The sequence below is a fragment of the Gopherus evgoodei genome, chromosome 8 (genome assembly GCF_007399415.2).
Source record: "Gopherus evgoodei ecotype Sinaloan lineage chromosome 8, rGopEvg1_v1.p, whole genome shotgun sequence".
NCBI classification, from domain to species: domain Eukaryota; kingdom Metazoa; phylum Chordata; order Testudines; family Testudinidae; genus Gopherus; species Gopherus evgoodei.
Genome location: NC_044329.1, coordinates 62,633,823 through 62,652,509, shown reverse-complemented (window position 1 = coordinate 62,652,509; position 18,687 = coordinate 62,633,823). Strand labels below are relative to the sequence as shown.

Genomic DNA, 18,687 nt, shown 5'->3' with positions numbered 1-18,687 from the left:
GTGAATTTATATTGGATTTTAGTCTCCCCCATCAAAAAATGTAGTAATGGGTGTTTTACTGCCCACATGTTTCTTGTTAAATTGTCTGTTTTTTACTTAGCATCTGCCTCACTGAGCACTCATCATCTACTAGTGAACCATCTGATGTACAGCAGATGTTAAACACTCAGCAAGCCAGAGAGGGAGGCAAAAGTGTCACACCATGATTAAATACTTGCCACAGCTATTACATACTGTGTTCCATTTTTATGGTTAATATTTGTATGTACTGGGGAAGCATTAAGACCTATTTTGTATTTTACTTAAAATTCTATTGTCCAAATAAATGTATTTTCTGTTTATATCACTGTCATATAGTTAGAAAATGGTAGCAAGTTGTTGATTTTTTAAGACACTGTAGAGAAATAAATAATTAAGGAAACATTTGACTGGTGTGCAATGGAATATGAATTCACATTCAGTCATTTCATTTATTAATCTTTTTGTAGATCACTTATGAGTTTGGTCAGATATACACTGGTATAGATTCACCATGCGGTTTCCCTGATTGAAACCACCGTAGCACATTGCATAGGACTCCTAGCAACAGAAAGTCCATTTGGAAGTTGACTATGGTGGCACACTCCAGCCGAAACAGCCTAAAAAAATGGTGACACATTTTGGGGAAGGATAAAAGGTTGAGAAAAGTACTGATTTAGTGCATCCCTTGCTCATGATTCATCAGCAGGGCTGCTATTGAGTCCTGACTATGATTTGAAGATATCTTTCTGGGTGAAACCCTCAAGTGTGAGTGACAATTCAGCTATTCCCTGTTCTTGACCAGCGGTGAATCTTTAGTGGGAAGCAGCAATCCTTACTCTATTAGGGAACTGCAGTTTGTACCTTTTTGGACCACTGTAGCCCAGCATCTTTTTGCAATAGTGTCTAAAATGGAAGATAAAACCGTACTGTTGTTAGTTTCATTGGACACCTACATAAAGAAAAAAATGTATATACATGGACTTTTATATCTACATCATTAGTTTTGTAATTCTGTGCAGATAGACAGACATATACACACCCACACAAAAAATGGAATACTTTTAGAGGCTCTTACTGCTTACTCATTGGACAGAGCCTACATAGTGTAGAATCACCTTCTACTTGATTACCCACCCAGCTATCCTAAGATTTACAATTCAAAATTCATCATCTGCCTCAAGAAAATCTATTCCAATTGAAAACATGTAAGAAAGATCATCAGATTTCAGAACAGGTTTGTTTTTCGGTTCCCTCTATTGCAATAATCAAACAAAAGTTACAGTAAATCAAATACACCTCTATTTGTGGGATGAAAATCAGCAAAAACTAAGCTGAATTTTCCAAAATATTCTAACTGCTAAACAAAACCACAAAATGTGTTTAGAATGTTTGGTTTGTAATCATACCCTAGGTTCAAAAAAGAATTAGATAAGTTCCAGGAAGATAGGTCCATCAATGACTATATGACATTATGCGCTGGGTGTTCTTAAACTTCCAATTGCCAGAAGATGGGACTGGATGACAGGGGATGGATCTCTCAAAAGTCCCCTGTTATGTTTATACCCTGTGAAACAGTAGCACTGACCACTGTTTGAAGACAGGACTAGATGGACCATTGGTTGGGCCAATATGGCTGTTCTTACGTTCTTAATCATTCTGGGGAGACCATCTCCCCAGTACTAATATACTGGAGGTCTCCTCCATAGACAGAAGTCCGCTATCTCCATAGCAACTTTCCCCTTGTCCAGGACTCTCTGGCATATGTTACACAGGGATCTGCACTGCAGAGGTGTGGCAAGGAATAGATCTGGGGGAAAGGCATATTGTCCCTTCTCCTCCAGCAGTGGTAAATCAGCTCAAAAGTTTTAAGGCAGACTGAAACCCCCTGTGTACTGTAGGACTCCTCTTTCCCTTTAATTTGTGATCATTCTGGGGGGGGGGAAGCAGGACATCCTTAACAGTGCAGTTCAGGAGCATGGAGACCAGAAGCCAGTACAGAGTCACAGGGACTCAGGGCAGATGGTTCTGTGCCTCCTGCGGATACACACAGAATCACACTCATATTGTGGGGACCCAACACATTTGGTAGCCAACACCTGGCTTCTACCAAAGGCTCCCAGTCTTGAAAGAACTTTGTTGAGTGTTTCTCTTTCCAAGAAATCTTACATATATGTGCACTGACTCCAAGTTCTTGTTATCTGTAGAAGTGTTTATTGCAGGACAGTGCTGAAGCACAGTGTAGGAACAACTTAAGGAAGCACTGTGTGGCCCATGCTATACTTTCCCCACAAAGAGCAGAATGCACAAGGCTAAGAATTCTCTAAAGCTATTCAAAGAAATATAAATTTTATTTTTATAAAAGTGAAGAATTCAGAAGCTGTGTAACAGAAGTAAGTCATTTCTCACAGACTGATAGTTCAGACACTTCCTTTCCATAAGAAAATGCCAAAAATACAATTTATCACAAGAAATTTAACATTTGAAAGGATTTGTAAACAATATCATACATGGCAAAGCAAGACTGAATCAGTGTTTCTAGATAAAATAAATGATTAGTCTGGGCAAGACAGAATGTCATTTGTATAAGAAATGCTCAATAAAACTTAAAACATTTTAATAAAGTAAACTTGGGATTCTTTTTTTTTTAAGTAGGATTCAGTAAATAATAGTTCTTGATAAAGTTTTATGGCAAACTACCATTTACTCAGGAATGGTCAAATTGGGGAGCCTATGCATTTGAAGCTTGATCTGAAGTCCATTGAAGTCAACGGAAAGGTGAGCACTGATTTCAGTAGACTTTGGTCACATCCTATATTGAAGTAGTATTACCTCATCACCTGACTTTCACACTTGAAAACCAAACACACATTACTTCTAAAGTGGGTCTCCAGGTTGAAATAATAATGACAGCCTGTCATAAAATGTAGTGCAGTATATTGTAAAGCACTTTCAGTGCTGTCTAATGCACCAGTTATTTTTATAATGATAGCTGTTAAGCACTGACAGCATGCCTGGGACAGTACAAGACACAAAGGACGAGTAAGTGGTACTCCTATTCAGTAAGTAAGATATGTTGGTGATGGTTCAGACAAGAGCCATCAGAATGATTGAAGGATTATAAATCATGCTTTATATTACACTCAAGAAGCTAAATATTCTAGTTTAATTAGGGGACAATTAAGGAGTGACTTAATCAGAGTATCTATATAAGTACCTACATAGGAAACAAATATTTGATAGTGGGCTCTTCTATATATCAAAGGTGTAACACAATCAAATGACTGGCAGTTGAAACTAAATAAATTCAGACTATAAATAAGGCATACATTTCACTGTGAGGGTAATTAACAATTGTAACAATTACCAAGGGTCATGGTGGATTCTCCTCATTGGCCATTTTTAAAGTCAATCATTTTTTTCACTAAAAGATGTATACTAGGAATTATTTTGGGGAAATTCTGTTGCCTGTGCTATACAGGAGATCAGTCTACATGATCACAATGGTCCCTTCTAGTTTTGGAATCTAGGAATAAGTAAGTCCTCACTTATTGACTAGTCCCATTTTAACCAGTGGGAATGACACTCCCTCAGTGATGTGGTCACAGGTTTAAAAAAAAACGTTGATGGAAAGCAGTAGTGGGAATGCATTAGTCTTGAGCTGAACAGTAAGAGCCTAGTAAACAAAAAAGACAGGTGTGATGTATAGTGTTACCCAAAGAGTTTACAATCTAAGGGTAAATGGGTCAATTCCCATTGATGTGAATGTGAATTCTGCTACTGGCAGGAGTTGGGCCAGATTTCACACTAAAAGATGAATAAAATGGGATATGCTCTGAAGCCACAAGGAACTTTGAATGGTAAGTTTTCCCCATTTCTGGTGGGCATGGCTGAAGTTGCGTTTCTGGAATGTAGAGAGATGTGAGTCTTGAATATTGAAAGGGTAATGTTTTGGTGAACTAGTCCTGGGAGGACATTCCATGAGGAGTTAGCATCAGTAAATGATGAGTGGGAGAAGAGGAGGAATGGTGCATTGAGGCTGGTATCACTGGCAGAGCAAGGGAGGGGACAAGAGACAGTCATGCTGGAGCAGGGCTGGGAAGAACTTCGAAGGGTGAAAATATATAAACAATGTAGTTGGAAAGGGGAATCCAGTGGAGAGAATCCAATACAAAGTGCCATTGTCTGAATGGCAGGTAAGGAAAGTAGTTATCTGAGCAAAGTGATACTCTGGCATTTCTCCATGGGCCAAGTACACTGAACTTCACAGTATGTTCCCACATTCTACCCTTGTAGGATGGCCACAGCAGTGTTATTAAAGATAGAAAGGAAATTGGGTCCCTTTAAGATTCAACATGGACATAAAGCAATTGAAATACAGTTTATGACATGTCCCTAAATTTCCCCTAAGCACAGCTGTTCAATTTAACAGTATTTCTGGGAGTTCACAGTATAACACAGATGATAATTCTTGACTTGGAACATCAATCACATGTGGAAAGTTTTCAATCAATTGAAGAAACTTGTGGGGGGGTATCAAAAAATGTAGTGTTTCATAAATCTAGTATTAGCATAAACTTGTTCATTTAGTGAAACAAGGAAAGCATAAAATTTAGATCTTGGATTGCTAATGAGACAGACATCTGGGGCCCCGTGAAAGAGTGCACTGTCCACTACTGCATCTTCCCGTGGCTTGAAATGAGGATGCATGCTCTCTCATCTCTATTGCCCCCTGCCAAAGGTCACTCTGGCTCTGCAGAAATGTCTTTTTCTGTAACTCAGCCCTCTGGCAATCCAGGTCATTATTTAAGTCCACCCCTTCCAAGGTAAGTCCAACAAATAAAAGTCCTTACAAAAAGATCTTTGACCCCAACTCCAGGCCCCATTGTCCTCACACCCTTCTTTCAGAGCTTTTCATCATCCCTATCTCCTTTTCTGGCTTCACACTACCTTGTCAATAGCTAGTAGGGGAACCCAGCCCCACTCCCCTATACTAAATTCCACTCCAGTGACCCTATAACTAGCAACCAAGGACTGCTCTATTCCCAGCTAATTTCTGCTACTTCCCTGGACTTCTTCCTATCCAACTTTTCTTAACCTAGAAAATCTGTGAGGCAGAATGCCTAACTCTTCTTTCAGGGCTGGAACTATCATGGTCTACCCCTGATTTACCCCAACAAAATCCCAGAATAAAAATATGCAGTCAAACCCACTTCCACTCACCTTGGGCTTGACCTTTCATCTCTCTTGAGCTTCCTTTACTTCTCAATCAAACACTTCCCAGGACTTTCCACTGGAAATTTGGTTCCTCCCCTTTTATCAGCCTGCTCCATTCCCAGTGGCTATGTCTCCCTCCTGGCTTCTTTCAAAACTTCTCTGTTTATGAGAGGATCCCAGGACCAGCTCTCTGCCATGGGCTATCTTCCTGACCTTTCCACTCTCTAATTCCAGTGTGACTGCAGAGGTCCTTCTTCTCTTCCCTGCAGCCCCGTTCTTTCCTTCTTTTCAAGTGGTGAAGCAGATTTAACTGAGTAGTCTGTAGTTGCCAACTATAATTACTAAATACTTAGTTTATATTCTCTCACTCTGGCCTGAGTTTTCAGGTAATGTAACAGCACCATTCTAAAACTATCCCATTTCCCTGACATTTTTACTAAATAACAATGTAACTTTTGTTACCTTAAGATGTTTGAATTCTTCAGAAAGCGTTTCCCTTTATTTATCAAAACCCCATACAAGGTGATCAATTATATCTTCCACTTTTTAGACTGTACATTGTCCATCGTGGTGTCTGTTTATTTAAAAAATATTTTTGTTTAAGGCACAATGGCTAGTTAGTACTCTAAACAAAATCTCCACATTTTTTCAAACCAGTCCCTGAAGTATATTGTTATCTTCAACCCTTCTCATTAGTCCATTTTTTTTCTGTTACTTTTTAAACATTTTTCTGTACTGGGCTTTTGAATTCCTGTCTACTCAAGGGTATTTCTATGCTAGTGTTTCAATTTCTTGAAGTATTTTTAGCTGCTTTGTCCACCATTTCATCCTCTGCTATTCTAATCTGCACTAGGGTCCAAACCAAAGCTACAGGCAACCCCATCTGTTATTAGAAATATAATTTCACTGATTAATTCACAACATACTGAGATACCCTCTTTTATCACTATAAAGCCTAAGACTGAATAAAAAAAATAGCCACCTATACTGGGTGTACATTCCTGATCTAATTTAATGCTAGTGTATTGCTACTAATTCGTCTATTGGTATTATTTTAGATGTACTTATTCCACATTTTGATATACTCTTCTGGTTTTGTCTTATTTGGACCCATCTGTATATATTTGACACAATTGACTCCACTTTTCATCTGTAGACTGGCACACTTCAGTTTTAATACCTACTATCTCTTTTTTACCTTTAAGTTTATAAATAAATCTAAATCCATGTTTGGACATATGATTTTCCATCTACATCTAATTTTCCCATGACAAAATTTTTTTATGCCATTTAGCTCTCCCTTGTCTTTCAACATCTGCATCCACATTTAACTTGAATGTCATGTGGAGTTCTAATATCATGTGTTATAGTTTGCCTATCAAATTCCCAACAATCCTCATATGTTTGTTTGGTGCTTTCATTATTACAGTTCCCATTAATTTTGGACAAGAAAGTTGGATCTGGTGATTTCAAGTTCTGACTTTTGATGTTGATGCAAAAACTTGGCTGCCATAGCCAATTACCAGCCTGATTATGGCTCTGTATATCTACAGCAATGCTTTCATCTCCATTATCCATTTAGTCCAGTAAAACTTTATGTGGTTTAATCCTTCCTTTATATATATCTTTAACATAGTCTATATGATCTTTCCAAAATAATTTAGCATCAAATATTATCTCTAGGAATTTAAACCTTTTAACTTTATCTAATTGTTCTCCATACAGAGACCATTTAAATTCCTCTGTAACTTTCCTTTTTATAAAGATCAGTCATTTGGTTTTGGCAATGGAGAAACTGGTACCTTATGCAGTTCCCTAATCAGAGGTCTCTTGTAATGTTTTATTGATTCTCTTTTCTGCCACCTCAATATTCCTGCTGTTCATCCACAAACCACAATTATCTGAGAATAGACTGACCCCAGCACTTATTTTTTGTTGGAGGTCGTTTATCATATTAAATAAGGTCAGGCTGATAATACTTCCCTGTGGTGTACCATTTTTAATATTAGCTATAGTCAACATAACTTTCCCAAGTCTGATCTCCATAGTCCTATTACCTCATTCACCCATAAATTCTTCCCCTTATCCCTAAATTCATTTACTTTGTACAAAAACCTTACCTCCATAGCATGTTGTATGCCTTTTCAATATCTAGAAAGACAGCTATCATGAAACCATTGTGCCTCATTTTTTTTGTACTTCGATTTCTAATTTATCAATGTGATCATTGGATGCATTTTATGCTCTTAAAACCATCTCATTAGTATAATGTTATTTTTTTTCCAAATAGACAATGAATCTTGTATTCACCATTCTCTCCATAATTTTACCCAGACAAGACATAAGGTCAGTAGATCTATAAGCATCCACTTGTGCAGATAATTTGTCTGTTTTTCATATTGGAATTAAGTATCAGAGGGGTAGCCATGTTACTCTGGATCTGTAAAAGTGGCAAAGAGTTCTGTGGCATCTTATAGACTAACAAACTTATTGGAGCATGAGTTTTCGTGACCCGACGAAGTGGATATTCACCCAAGAAAGCTCATGCTCCAATATATTTGTTAGTCTCTAAGGTGCCACAGAACTCTTTGCAACATATTGGAATTACTACATGTTTGCATCCTAGTGGTATCACTCTTCCCCCCTCCTATATAGTTTGTTATATAATTCCAAGTGACCCTCAATCTGCTTTCAAATAGATATTAAAAATGTTGAATATATTATTTTTAGCTGGTGCTGTATTCTTGCAGTTAGCAATAGCTTCCTCAAGCTCCCATTTACAAAACCATTCATTCAGTATAGTAGCTTCATGTTTAGCCCACCAATATAGTAGATCACTATTCTCTTAAATGAATTATCTTTTAATCTGGTGACAAACTGCACTTTGATTTTATCATTACTCACCCCTCAGAAAGTTTCTGCTAAACTTATGCTGTTTTGTTATCAGAATTTCTAACTATTGTGTCAGTCCCAAGAAAATGTCAGAAGTTACTATTCTTTGTCTTAATTGTATGCATTCTTCTAATTTGCCTGTATATTTCTCATGTCTTGGTATCTTTATTTATCCACCCACAGTACTTCCTCCATTTGTCTCTTTTTTTTTTTTTTTAAATAATTCTTTCGGCTATTGTCTTATGTCTTCTATACTTCATTAGATCTTTACTATTCATTTTCTATTTTTCTTTTTATAGGCTTTGTTCCTGTCCTTAACTGCCATTTTGCAGTCCTCATTCCACCATGGAACTGAGGTTTTAGTTTTGGGGTACTTCGGTATCTTAGGTATGGCTAACACAGCTGCTGTTATTAATCCCTTTATTACATTGGCTTTGAAATTCTCTACGTCATCATCACTCACACAATGAACATTCACAAATTCAGTACACTTAGTTGTAAATAGCTCTGAGTTAGCTTTTTAAAAAATCCCAGGTGGGTAATTTTCCATTACTTTTCAAGGGCAAGGTAAGGTTGACGGTATGGAGAAATGATCACTCCCCATTTCCTACTTCCTTATTTATTTCCCAGTTGCACCTACTTGCAGGATCTGCTGTTATAATTCCCAGATCTAAGCAAGAAAAACTATCATCTGCTGCTTTAAATCTCTTTTGGGGTGTTGGTGTGCCATTGTTTAAAATCACTAGTTTGTTTTCAGTGAACTTTTCTAACCATATGACATTCTCATCAGTTGTCTTACTGTCCCATAAATTATAATGACTATTTAGGTCACTGCATAAAATATTTGGTCTTTCTAGTAAGTCTGAGCAGTCTAATTTCCTACACAGGTTATAGATATTATGAAACTTTAAAGAAAAAATTCTTGTCTGAATTGGGATCTCCACATCATTACTACTTCGTTCTCTACGGCTTTGTAGTTTAGTGTGTCCTTTATGAAAGTGCAAATGACTCCTTCTCTTCCTAGTTTTCAGTCTTGTCTAAGTAACCTGTAAATTTAAAGGGAAGCTTTTTAACCAACCATGTTTCCTGGAGACATAGGACAGCTGGTTTATTTTTCATTTCCAGGATATTTTTATTTAATTCTTGCATGTGCTGTAAAACTGCACATTCCAACAAAAGATTCAGAGGGCTAGCCGTGTTAGTCTGGATTTGTAAAAGCAGCAAAGAATCCTGTGGCACCTTATAGACTAAAGGCGTTTTGGAGCATGAGCTTTCGTGGGTGAATACCCACTTCCTCAGTACATGCATCTGAGGAAGTGGGTATTCACCCACGAAAGCTCATGCTCCAAAAAGTCTGTTAGTCTATAAGGTGCCACAGGATTCTTTGCTGCTTCAACAAAAGATTGTGATCCCAATAGTAGTCGTATTGCACTCTTAACCCTTATTTCAAATCACATGAATTTGATCTAGTGACAGATTGTTAGTGTTTTTCTTCTCCTATACTTTTGGTATTTCATCACTGATCAGTTCTAATGGCACTCCATATATCACCCCATTTTTGCAGGGAATACTTTGGTAGCTGGCAATTTATTTTAATTTTCCCTAACATTTTAGTTTTTAAGCAGTTTAGCAGCCTGCTCTTTGTCTGTACAGTCAACTAAAAGATCCCCATCTTACAACCTCCTGGCTGTTACTATATCCCCTATGCCAGGGGTTCTTAAACTGAGGGTCAGGATTCCTCAGGGAGTTGTGAGATTATTACATAGGGGGTTGCGATCTGTCAACCTCAACCCCAATCCCCGCTTTGCCTCCAGCATTTACAATGGTGTTAAATATATATAAAAAATGTTTTTAATTTATAAGCGAGGTCACACTCAGAGGCTTGCTATGTGAAGGGGTCACCAGTAAAAAAAGTTTGAGAACCACCACCCTATGCTTTTTTGGATCTAGTTAGCTGCTTTCACATACTGAATGGCACCTAATCTTATTGCTTTGGCTAGGGAACTTGCAATTATAACATTTTGGTTTATTTCTTTCCCAGGTTTTGCTTTGTTGCTGATATCATCATGCTCTGATTCTACTCCTTTTTTTCCCTACTTTGTATCCATTTTCAATCTCTAACAGAATCTTCTTCCGTTTCTAGGTGACTTCATTTGGGGTCAGAAAATCTTCCATCTCAATCCTGTCAAAAGCCAGCTCACCCTCCACACCCCAGCAGCCAGCCCCATTCTGCTCTCAAGTTCCTTAGTTTATAATCCTCTCCCATGTCCCCTCCCGAGCCAGGCTTCAACCTCAGTTAAGCCTGGCCCCCTCTCCAGGTGCAGCCCGGTATGTTAGTTGTTCTCTCAGGCCCATTTGAAGTTTTTGTGGGATATACACCTCATCACAGGCTTCATCCTTTAAAGTGCTGATTCCCCTCATTACTGCTTTCAGTAGGAGTTGAGGGATCTCAGGAATCAGTACAATGCATATAACCAGCTCCTTCAAACTCAAAGGTTCACAAAGCATACAGATGTGAAAATCTGTTAGGGAATACTATCATGGATCTGAAACTGTTTATATGGTGTTCTTTTTCCTAAAAACATAATTTGTTACACATTTTAAAAAATTCCTAATTATGACTAGAATCTGAATCAATTTTTTTCCAGATGGGTTATTTAAATGACCATCTCTACTCCTAGAATGAGGAGAACAAATTCAGAATAATTCTTTAAAGTGAGTGTAAATTTATCTGTTAAGGACTAGTAGGATAAATAAAGTATGGTTACCTACCTTTCATGTAGATTTTTTTTCACTTAATTTACTTCAGTAAAAGTAATATGACAAAGGTGAACTAGGAAGTAGATTATTACTGCTTAATGCCAACTTTAAAGAGATAAAGTAATACAAAGCAGTTGATTTCATTCATGCAAATAACAAAGGAATCATAGTAGTAAATATTCTTGGACCATTTGGGAGGTGAGTGGAAACAAGTCTGAGTGCTTATCTACAGCAGTAGTGCTGCAGCTCCATTGCTGCATGCCTCACTATAGACCCTACCTATGCCGACGGGAGGGAATGTCCCATCAGCATACTTAATCCAGTTCCGTGAGAGGCAGTGGATAGGTCAACAGAAGAATTGTGTCTGTCGACCTAGGGTTGTCTATACTACAAGTTAGGTCTATATCATTTAACTATATTAACTATATCCACGAGGTGTGGATTTTTCACATTCCAGAGTGATGTAATTGGGTTTTTAATGTGGATTAGACTTCAGTGTAAGAAAAATTAAGGAAGTCTAGATGGAGTCTAAGTTGGAAGTTTCATCTTTCAACCCCCCCAAGGTGCGTTTATATCCTCTTAGATATCCTTAGATTTACCCACATTCTCTAAGGGCATGTCTACACAGCTGACGTTAAACTGCTGCCACGGCAGTGCTTTAACATGGCTGTGTAGTCACGGTTCCAGTGCTGGGAGAGAGCTCTCCCGTAGCTCTAATAACACCACATCTGCATGGGGAATAGCTACTATCTATAGCTGTAGCACTATCTACCCTGCCACTTTACAACTCTGAAACTTGCATTGCTCAGGGATGTTTTTTCACACGCCTGAGCAAAGAAAGTTCTAGCGCTGTAAGTGGCAGTGTACACAAGGTCTTCGTCTTATTTAGACGTTGTAGAAATCTTTAGACTCATACTCACCAAAGAGAAATGTGAAGGTCACCCTGAGGCATGTCATTTCTGAATTTGGCTCACTGAGTTTACATTAAAGAGAGTCAACTGGTTTTACTGATAAGCCCAGGGACAGAAGAGAGAAGTTCTTGCAGGAAAGTAACTAACAGGTGAGTGTAAGAGTGTCTGTTAAAAGTAGGCCATGCCCATACTTAGAGCTTCTTTGTGTGTGCATTTGTTATGACAACATAGACTCCTTTCCAGTCACTCACACATTTGTTGGTGAGTGCCAATAGCAGTAAAGATGTCTGACTATAATGGAATCTAAGTTAGCATAACTAATGTATTGCCCCTGAATTTGGCCCACCTACTTTAGAAGGATGAAGACCTAAGCACTGATGTTTGTTGTTTGGGCTGCATGTTAATGTGTAGATAATTCTTTGAGATAGCAAAGAAACAAAATATTAAAGTGCTATAACTGTATCATAAGGTGTTAAAGGAATGCTATCAGGTACAATTAATTATTTTTTTAAAATCAAATTCCATTAGATTTTTAGCAACGATATCACTTTTGAAATCTTCACCTAACATTATTTATGATGTTAGCTTGTCTTTTTTTGCTTTTTTGTTATTGTGGACAATGAAAACAGGGTATTTCCCTTTTGTTTATTGTCAATGAGACAATTCCTGCTCATCTCATTGACACAAGCAGTCTCGTTCACTGTGTAATTACTTCTATTAGGAAGATAAACAGGAGATGACCCATCATCTATTCCATTAGAAGTATTACATTGATTGCACAGGTACATATTTTCACAGTGCAGATAAGCACATAAGACAAACAAATGCTAAACAGAAAGGTTTGGTGGTTAAAAAAAATATATTGTTTGGTGTGTAGATAGTTTCATACAAGCACATCTCTTGGTCATCACATATTTTGTAAAATACCCTTTTAAAATTTCAGATTAATTCAGAGCCACCAATTTTTGTTTATTTGGTTTTTTTGTTGACAGCATGAGGAATGCAGAAATGATAGATGATGTATATAAAATGATCGCTAACTCTGAGGTGATTTTAAATTAATATTAGCTCACTGGAATTAGGATTCCACTCTGTTTTGCATGCATTTATTTTAAGAAAATAGGTGATTAAAGGAAACAGAAGAGGAAAAGATAAAAGATTCGTGAGAATTTTCTGACACAAATATACACAACTCAAAGCTCCATCTTTTCTTCCTTTTTTCAGTAAAACAATATTCCAAGTTTCAGTTTCAAAATTTTTATTAACATAGATTACTGCTCCAATTATTGGAAACTGGTGCCTGAAATTAGGCCTCTAAATCAATACTTAGATGTCCAAAATAATTGAACAGCATGATGATTTATGTGAATAAAATAAGCTAAATTTGGCCTCTATTGCTGATACCCTAAAACAGAAAAAGGAATCTTTACAATAATTCTGCAAATAACTATCCTGCCACTGTGCTTCAAATCCATGTCTGGATAATGGAGTTTCTCTTGTGCAAGAAGTAGCTTTGTGTTCACATATTCTTATTTATGAACAAAACTTTTAAAAGAAACTGAACTTTCATGGAGAACTCATAATGAGGGATGTGCTCCTAGGATTCACATTTGTAGGTCAGAGCAGCCCCCATAAGGGTAAGTTCTTAAATATGATACTGTAATTGTGTAGGTCCAACTGTTACCAACAGGGCAGGCCTAATTTTTAAAGACTACTTAAGAGTAAATGGCATAGTCCAAAGATTTAAAGGGGGGAAAAAGCTCTGGAGTGCCATGTCCTCTATCTTGTACCTTTTGGAAATCTGATTATGATATATCTCAGACAGGCCCAAGCCATAAAGCTGTAGGAATAGGCAGTAGTGAGCGACCTTTGAGATGGGACTTTCAATCCTTCAGATAAGTACAACATTTTATTAAGAAGATTTATTTCAGTAATGTGGCATCATTAATATAAATTACTATGTATATTCATACACCATTGTTTCCAGCATAGTTAACGTGTAGTAGCAATGCAAGCAACAATTTTAGCTGTCACTAAAGATGCATAAAGGAAGTGCCTTCCAAAGATAGGTACAACATAGCCAGTAATTGGAGCACTATGTATTCTGTGATTCCATATCCATGGAATTTTCCACAGGAAATTTGCCCTCATCCCACATCTCCCTTTGGTGAAGAATAGTAGTTCCAAATCTTGGCTTTCATTTAAACAAATGTTGTTAGCCTTCAGTTGCAGAACAAAATGCTGCAGTACATGATTTGTCCAATCTAACACATAAATGTAGTTGAGATGCTAACTGAAGCCAGAAGTTGAGATTGGAATTGAAGTCCTCGTGTGTTGCCTTAACAAGACCATCCTTTCCTTCTACTGTAGGACCTCTCTTTAATTTGGGATACTTGACAAAATGTAAACTAATTTGTTATCTCTGGTTTTAAATGTTATATGGCCCAAATATTTAAAATAGGCTCATTTGTGCCTATCAGTATAATGTCCACATGATATCTCAGTAGTTCTGTTCCAGCAGAAACTAGAGACTATAATTGAGAAGTTATAACTAGAACGATTTTTTTAACAGATTTTTTTTTTTTAGTAGAAAATACTGATTCATCTTATCTGAAACTTAACAGGAAACTGTCAGTTTTGACCAATTTCTAGTTTTAAAAAAATGGAAAAAAAGTTTCAAAATTGTCCAAATGTTGAAATTTAAACTAACTATAGTAAAAAGTTCAACAGTGAAGCAAAACATTTTGAAATTATCAAAATAAAACTTTGATTGATTGATTCTTAACCAAATTATTTATGGATTGTCAGTTTCTCAAAATTGTTGAGATTTATATTTTTTGACTTAATTTAGGACAGGAGGTTTAAAAAACCCAGTTGTTTCCCAATACAAGAAACCCATGTCCCACCCAGCTCTACTTGTAAATATGTCACAAAGCTACTCAAGGCTTTTGTAATGTTTACTTTTGAAACAATAAGGTAATACATACTATGAAACAGTAGTAATTAGAGCTGGTTAGGAATTTTCCATTAAAGTATATCTGTGTAAAAATTTCAATTTTGCCTTCTTTTCCCACTTTTCAGGTAAATCTAAACAAAATATTTAACTTCATATTTGGTTGAGCCAAATTTTAATCTGTGTCCACCTGACCTGCCACAATATCTTATGGGAGCTGTAGTTTAGATGTCTGATGCTCCCATTTTCCTTTACAGATTGAGTTCCTTGGCTGGACTACATTTCCGGTGGTTCACTCAGTCTTTCCTCTGATTGGACTGCCAGTGTTTTATGATGATGCATTGTGAGAGATGTTTTTTGGCTGTGTACCAGGCTCATAGAGTACAATGAGGACGAAAGGAACCTTAAATATAATTTTCATGAGGCACCATAGCAACACAGGCAGACACAGAGTAATGGTGAACTTACCCAAAACCTGAACATTTTGATTTGGTTCAATAAACCAAAATGTTTTGACTCAGGTTACCCAAAACTATAGCTTCCCTGTGGCACCATACAGTCCACATAGACACAGTTCAATTTTGATCTAAGCCAAACAAAACATTTTGCATTTCCAAATTAAATTATTTTGTAACTTTCCATTCCATGCAAAGTTTAATATTTTTACTTTTTGTCTTGATTTGGACAATAAAAATGCCATAATATTTGACATTTTGTGCAAGATGGAAAGTCCAGATTTGACCAGCTCTAGTAATAACATTCTTACTTAATGTCTGCTTTCAACTAGATACAAAGCACAATGAATGCATTCTAGGCAACCATGCTTCTATTTTTAAAAAAATGTTTCTTGCACAAGGGTTGTTATTCATGTAAAATATTGATATGCAATAAATGACACAAAAAGAAAAAAAGATCAAGTAAGGGTACAGATTGACTTGTTTTTACTGTGTTTCAGACTGACGCTTTTACAAAGCCAAATTCTGAGATCATACATGTTTACAGTGTTAATGTTTATTTTATAGTTGGGGGGGGGACAAATTGTACAACATCTTTATCAACATTAGAAAAATGGAATTTGACAAAGCAGAAACTAAAATGTGTTCTTCAAGTAATGCATCAATAAAATTAGCATGCACAAAAGCTTAAAAATATAAAAGCAATGCAGTTATTTTACTCTGAGCCATTTCCAGATTCTGTTTGGTCATATTGTCTTTCTCTTTTCAACTGTGCCTTATCAGTCCAGTCAGGGAAAAATGAAAGACATATTCACCTATGCTTAACAGTAGGAGTATAGTGCTATAAGTGACTCAGATAATTAAGTCTGAATCTATTTTAATGTTTTCTCTTACCTGGTATTCCAGCTAAATGCTTGGTCTCTAAATTTCACTATCTTTAAATCACAGCAGTTCCAACCCAGAACAAGAACGTTGAGAATAACATATAAACCTCCAAAGACTATGTAACAAAGATGAAAGATGGTACACATCCACCCACACAGATAACAACTTAACTAGCAAAATAGCACCAAAAAAACCCCAAATCCACTCTGTATAGATTACTAAAGTGAAGTAGATGCAGAAAATTAGCTATTTACTTGACAGAGTTTCTTAGTAATGATGTGCAGTGAATAGAAAATATAAACTAATTGTCTTGTTATGCCACTGAGTTTATAAGGTAATATTCCTTTGTGATTTTTCATCATACTGGAAATGTATATATCCATTGATATCACTCCAGATGTCATCATCTGACATGTTAGAGATGTTTATAGTGTCTGAATTTACTGCCAATATCAGTTTTCTTTGTCTCTTTCAAAGGGAAAAAATACAAGGTTTTTATTTGGGTTCTGTTTCCTTATTTGTGTTATTAATAATTGTTATTATTTTTAATTTTTACAGATCGTCAATCTATTGGCTAAACCGCATCCAATCTTTTCTGTACTGCAATGAAAATGGTCTTCTGGGAAGCTTTTCTGAAGAGACTCATTCGTGCACCTGCCCTAATGATCAGGTCGCCTGCAATGGGTTCCTTCCCTGCATTGTGGGAGATGGCTCTGCATGTTTGACCTGTGCACCTGACAACCGCACCCGCTGTGGGAACTGTAATACTGGATACATGCTAAGCCAAGGGCTTTGCAAGCCTGAAGTGGCAGACTCCACAGAGCACTACATTGGGTTTGAGACAGATCTTCAGGATCTGGAGATGAAGTATTTATTGCAAAAAACAGACCGGAGGATTGAAGTCCATGCCATTTTCATCAGCAATGATATGCGCCTCAATAGCTGGTTCGATCCCTCCTGGCGCAAACGGATGCTCCTTACCCTTAAGAGTAACAAGTACAAGTCTAGCTTGGTCCATATGATACTGGGTATCTCTCTTCAAATTTGCCTAACAAAAAACAGCACCTTGGAACCTGTTCTAGCTGTTTACGTCAACCCTTTTGGAGGCAGCCACTCTGAAAGCTGGTTCATGCCTGTGAATGAAAACAGTTTCCCAGACTGGGAGCGGACTAAGCTGGACTTACCTCTTCAGTGTTATAACTGGACGCTGACTCTAGGCAACAAGTGGAAGACATTTTTTGAAACAGTACATATCTACTTGAGGAGTCGAATTAAGTCAAATGGTCCAAATGGCAATGAAAGCATCTACTATGAACCCCTGGAATTTATCGATCCTTCACGTAACCTAGGCTACATGAAAATCAACAACATCCAAGTGTTTGGCTACAGCATGCACTTTGACCCAGAAGCAATTCGGGACTTAATTTTGCAGCTGGACTACCCCTATACTCAGGGATCACAGGACTCAGCACTTTTGCAGCTTTTAGAGATACGGGACCGTGTAAATAAACTCTCCCCGCCTGGCCAGCGTCGTCTAGACCTGTTCTCTTGCTTGCTACGACATAGACTCAAACTATCTACCAGTGAGGTGGTGAGGATTCAATCCGCTTTGCAGGCCTTTAATGCCAAATTACCAAACACAGTGGATTATGACACAACCAAATTATGTAGTTAACCATCAATGTGAAGCACAACACAAAACCTTGAAGGAGTTTTTACAGTGCTTTTGTGGAACAGTTTATGTTTGGAGGAGTAAATTTAAATTGTCTTTTCAATATCTGTCTTATATCAGTCAATACCATTGGATGGCAATTTACACACATGAACTTGCTGACAATGAATATATTATACCTGCAGTTTTGGTTTATGAATGAAATAAATACTGACACCAGTCTAGAAGACATTCTACTTTTTACAATAAATTTCATTTGTAATTTTATATGTTCCGTGGCAATGCTTTTGTGCATTACATCCTCTAGAAGGAACATAAAAGGATACCAATAAAATTTTGTAGCTGAACAGTTATTAAAAAGAAATGCTGTGGGATTCTTTTTTTTTCCCTCCACAAAATAAGTAATGTCCTTGATATACTTTTGTGTGTGCAGTATATTAGAGGTGTGGGTGTGGAGAGGGTAGTCACAAATTATTTTTATATAAATCCTAGAAAAGCCAACAAAAATAGGAATCTTATATTATTCGTATGAGACACAAATCCAAATGTTCATATCAAGGCAAACTGACAGCTGTTGTTGATGGCTCACTTGTCCTGCACCTGAGAGACTTGCTAAGGGCATGACTTTTTCAAGATACTGTACCATGGCATACAGATTCCCAGGGCTTTAGTATTGCGCATTTTAGGATGTACAGGATGCTAGTACTGGTGTCCTGTGGGATACAAAGTAATGAAAGGTTGCCTTGGTTACTTATATGAGCAAATGAAAGGCTAGCTATCTTACTAATATCCAGTAGTTTACAGCAGACAAATCCCTTTCCACTGAGAACAAGTTTATTCTCCATAATTACTTGATTTATATGATTGCTTGCATATTTATTGAAGAATATGTAGAGAAAGACCACTAAAATAAAATATCATATT

At 37.0% G+C, this 18,687-nt stretch overlaps 1 protein-coding gene across 6 annotated transcripts in view; it reads left to right on the top strand.

Annotated features, from left to right (window-relative positions):
* The window catches only part of BRINP3 (BMP/retinoic acid inducible neural specific 3), a 317,732-nt gene extending 299,635 nt beyond the window's left edge, over positions 1-18,097 (top strand). For 4 of the 6 annotated variants that reach the window (XM_030573440.1, XM_030573437.1, XM_030573438.1 and 1 more), the window contains one exon: positions 16,650-18,097. In XM_030573440.1, the coding sequence (XP_030429300.1) occupies positions 16,650-17,766 (1,117 nt within the window). In that variant the 3' untranslated portion in view covers positions 17,767-18,097. Of the gene's footprint in view, positions 1-2,673; positions 2,797-7,525; positions 7,582-16,649 lie in introns of all 6 variants that reach the window. The other 2 variants (XR_004001693.1, XM_030573441.1) reach the window with 2 other exon arrangements.
* The last annotated feature ends 590 nt before the right edge of the window (positions 18,098-18,687 follow it).